At 35.6% G+C, this 4440-nt stretch overlaps 1 protein-coding gene across 1 annotated transcript; it reads left to right on the top strand.

Annotated features, from left to right (window-relative positions):
* The first annotated feature begins 757 nt into the window (after positions 1-757).
* LOC121794684 (pre-mRNA cleavage factor Im 25 kDa subunit 2) lies at positions 758-4234 on the top strand. The gene is made up of 7 exons (XM_042192964.1): positions 758-1099; positions 1264-1309; positions 2349-2442; positions 2635-2708; positions 3049-3135; positions 3218-3328; positions 3722-4234. The coding sequence occupies exons 1-7, from the start codon at positions 981-983 to the stop codon at positions 3791-3793; spliced, it is 603 nt and encodes a 200-aa protein (XP_042048898.1). The 5' UTR covers positions 758-980; the 3' UTR covers positions 3794-4234.
* Positions 4235-4440: the final 206 nt, after the last annotated feature.

Here is a 4440-nt window from a genome sequence, read left to right as displayed (position 1 = left end):
AGCTTTTGCATCAAACCTTCATTCTTATGTGACTCTTGCCTTTAATTGTTATCACCCTCATCAAATTTCTTCATCCTCAGTCAAATTCCCTCAACCACTAAATGAGCTTTTAAACATAGACTAATACTTTCCATAATTTAATGAATCGCAAATCTTTCGTGTAACTCCTGCGGAATTCCGAATTGGCTTCGCAGTCGAACACTTTAAATGGCTTTTGTAGATCTATATTCAAGAGGGATTTTAATTTTGACAAGAAGTTCTTGCAAAGAAACATGGAATAATAGTTAACACATTTGAACTTGTTTTGAAATCATTCTCTCTTCGAAACCAATATTAGATTTTGCAATTACATCCATGATAGTAGCAACCCCTAATTCAAACTAACCAATATAAATGGTGGAGAAAATATTTATCAGAGTTCTCCAGAAAAAGAAAGTTACAGATAAGAAGAGGGTACTAGTAAAGTGGTAGGAATGGATAGAGAAGAAGACAGTGAAATTTTATAGGGAAGTTAACCATATCAAAAGGAACGAATATATTAAATTGCTTTAAATTTTATAAAATTGGGCATAAGATGAGAATTGGTGGTAGGATATGACGATCGAAAGATCGAATATTAAGAGAGAGAAAAATTAATTAAGAGAGAGAAAATTGATGACTAGATTCCACATCACTAGTCGCCTATAGAGAGCGCTCACACAATGGTCCGCAGCAGATCAGGTCTCTATATAGTATACTATACCTAACCACTCCTTATAAAATTAAAAGTATTGGCTAGGAGAAAATCAGAAAATAGCGTTTTGTAGAAAGTCTCGCATTTGTAATAGAAAAGGAAGAGTAGCGACATTATTTGGAGTATTTGCAGAGCCCTCAAAGTTTTCCACATTCCCGCTGCAAATTCTTCACAAAGTAGAAGAAATCCGTTGCCGCAAATCTGACAAGAAGCAATTTAAACAAGTAATCGGAGAAACAGGGGCGAAATGGTTACTTCGCAGGTGGTAAATACGTATCCTCTTTCGAGCTACACTTTCGGCACCAAAGAGCCCAAGATGGAGAAAGACACCTCCGTCGCCGATCGCCTTGCTCGTATGAAAGTCAAGTTCGTCCTTTTCTCTCCCTTTTTCTTTTTCTCTTTTAATGATTACAGTTTTCTGGCAGGTGTGGGTAAAACCCTAGATCAAATTCGATTTAGGGTTTTAGTGCGGTGCCAAGAAATGCGCCAATAATTTATAATTGATCTTTAATTTGATTGTTCTTTTGCAGCTACATGAAGGAGGGTATGAGGACTAGCGTCGAGGGTATTTTGCTGGTATGCATTTTCTTTTACATTTTACAAATTTTCGTGTCTTCTTACCTTGGTTTGTATTTTCGGCTCACAAACTTCTGGGAGATCTCTGGAAATGTGTTCAATAGCAAGATTTCACGGCTCCATAATTGTTCCTTCTTTATTCTTGCATTAGATTTAGTTAGATATACTAGGTAATAACAAGTAAAAATGAATCCAAAGTGGATATAATTGCGTTCTTAATTCGATACATGTTTATGAACTTTTGGAATGCAAACAAACTAACAAAAATGCTTTGAATAAGTAGCTAAACTACTTTTTGACCGAATTGTGTACTTACAAGCACGCACATGAGTTTCTTAACAAATCTACAATTTTTGTTTACTATTGTTGTCATTATGCAAACATGTTTTTTCTACTCAAATGGCACTAGAATCTTTGTCACTCTTCTACAATTGCTTTGATTGGACATGATATTCACATTGATCCAAGCTATTTTGAAACAATGGTTTTTGATGGTGTGATGTCTCAAGTCTCAACAAATATTCAATATGGAGCCAAATGTGCAAACTCCCATCGATTTACTGTTATTGTTATTGTCTCTGAGTCCCTCTTGAGGAATGTTATCATTGCTTAGTGAATTTGCCCTAAAAAAGTGAGCCCAAGGTGGTCTGCCATCTTTTTATTTTTTTTCCACAGTTTTGTTGCTGCCGTATCCATGAAGTTGCTTGGGTGTATGCCTATAGAAAATTGAATATGCTTGATTTTAGCTTAGGGTACAATAAAGTTGTCAAATGTTGTATATGTAAGAAGTTTTGACGAAAAGTTGACCTACAAATTAAATGAGTTTCCAATTGCACTGCACTATTGCAGGATTCTAGTGGTAGAATTTGAGTTCATTCATCTTGATCTGTTATCTCTATCTGCATTAAGGATTTAATAACGTTCACAAAATCAACCTCATTGACTGCTGTCACGCCATTCTATATACTTTTAAGCTTAATTTCAAGAAGTTGACAATCCCTTAACTTTTCTGATGGTGAAAAAATGTCTAAACCTCCAGGTCCAAGAACATAATCATCCCCATATTCTCCTTTTGCAAATCGGAAATACATTTTGTAAACTTCCAGGTGGTAGATTGAAGCCAGGAGAGAATGGTATGATATTTACCTGGGTACTATTTTTTCATTTGTTATATGCTATAAGCTTTTTGGCTGTCAATCTCAGTAACAAGTAAGCACAGAAAGATAATGTGGCATAGCATACTTTTGATTGGCAAGTATTAGTATGAATTAATGTGGTCTTACTTTTTTTTCCTTTTTAAGTTTTACCCTTGATTCAATTTACAGAAATTGACGGTCTGAAGCGGAAGCTCTCTAGCAAACTTGCAGCTAATTCACCTTCTCTACAGCCAGATTGGCAGGTAAAAAATGGAGAACACCTCTCAATTTTGTAAGGTAGAAAAATCCTATGGAGCACCTCTCAAAAGTGTCATGGGTAAAAGTGTTTTTTATGTATAGGCACCTAAGGTTTGAGATTCATGCAACATTGTGATAACAGATTGATGCCATTTTTATTAGTAATTTTGGTCTAACTGTCGTGAGAAAAGCTAAGATTTGTCTTGAGTAACCTGATTCCGTATGCTATAGTCTATACTTAAAGAAAATCCACAACTACTTGCTTCGTTGCCATTATTCGCATATCAATCTCTTTCCAGTTGAATTTTGCTTTGTAGTTAAGAGAAATTTCAAATTTTCATGTAGGTTGGAGAGTGTGTGGCAATTTGGTGGAGACCAAACTTTGAAACTATCATGTATCCTTACTGTCCCCCACATATAACCAAGCCTAAGGTAAAATAACATGAGACTCAGTAGAACACCTGTCATTCATTTTCAATGGAATTGTACCGATTGCTGATATTTGCTGCTGCAGGAATGCAAAAAGCTCTTCGTTGTTCACTTGTCTGAACGAGAGTATTTTGCTGTGCCGAAGAACTTGAAACTTCTGGCTGTTCCATTGTTTGAACTATACGACAATGTTCAGGTGTGAAAAATTTAGTAATTTCATTTTGTGCATGTGCGTATACAACTGTGTACTCGCACGTGTGTGTGTGTATACACATTTTATATATATGTGTGTGTCACCTTGTTCTAGTTTCCTTTATTTTAGTCAGTGAAAAAATTACTTTCTTCCAACTCTGTGATAGTATGTCTTGATTTGTATTCCTCATATTGACGGAGCATGTTGAATACTTGGGATACATTTGCACCAGCATGTTAACATCTAAGCTAGCTCTGTTTTCAGAATGAAACATTCCTTTGAGTTTGCAAACGTTTCTATTTATGTTCATTCAGACTCTTTCTGAGCATTTATAGTCATTCATGTTTATGCAATAGTCATATGTTCCTTATAGAGCTCATTGTTGATCATACACAGAGATATGGACCTGTTATATCTACCATCCCGCAGCAGCTATCCAGGTTTCAGTTCAACATGATTCATCCATAGAGTACCGGGCCTTCTAAAGCTCTCACAACTAAAGACAGAAAGTGATTGATGATCATGGTTAAGTGTATCCAGTCCCAGATTTGGAGGAGGAGAATTCAGGACCTAGTTCATATCTAGATACATTCCAAGAAAATTCAGAACGTTCAACTTGTTTTCCATGTTGACCCTATTAGACTCATGATCCTTCTCTCAATTGGGCACCTGACTGAGCCTTACTTCTACTGAGAAATTATCTTTTTGTTTATCTATGAATTCAGTTTCCTATTTTTTCGATTTCCATGTATTACTTATTTCTTATGTTGTCCTGTGTAACTTGTTTGGCTTATGGCATGAAGCCATCAGATTTTGTAACCTAACCTACCTCAAACATGTATAGAATGATACTCCATTTGCTGAAGAATTTGATGATGGTGGAATCATCATATCATTTTTTTGGCTGAATTCGAAGTGCATCAAGTTTTAACGTTTGAATTATGTATTGAAATTGAACTAAAACATCATTTTTGAGGAATTTTTATGTGCGCTATATTGCCCTTTGTTATAGTGTCATTTTGTTATAAAACATCTATTGATACGCTGAGCTTTGCAGTTCATAGAGAGTGGATATAGTTGACGAGGACTGTTCACCTTGACTGGTAGGATTTTCT

The sequence above is a fragment of the Salvia splendens genome, chromosome 3 (assembly GCF_004379255.2).
Source record: "Salvia splendens isolate huo1 chromosome 3, SspV2, whole genome shotgun sequence".
NCBI classification, from domain to species: Eukaryota; Viridiplantae; Streptophyta; class Magnoliopsida; order Lamiales; family Lamiaceae; genus Salvia; species Salvia splendens.
The sequence above is the reverse complement of the archived record's forward strand: the minus strand, read 5'-3'. Positions and strand labels throughout refer to the sequence as shown.

Excerpts from the sequence above, each read along its gene's own strand:
- LOC121794684 (XM_042192964.1), top strand. The coding sequence starts at position 981 with ATGGTTACTTCGCAGGTGGTAAATACGTATCCTCTTTCGAGCTACACT. Across the intron at positions 1,100-1,263 it reads CTTGCTCGTATGAAAGTCAA|CTACATGAAGGAGGGTATGA; the intron begins GTTCGTCCTTTT and ends GTTCTTTTGCAG. Across the intron at positions 3,136-3,217 it reads CACATATAACCAAGCCTAAG|GAATGCAAAAAGCTCTTCGT; the intron begins GTAAAATAACAT and ends TTGCTGCTGCAG.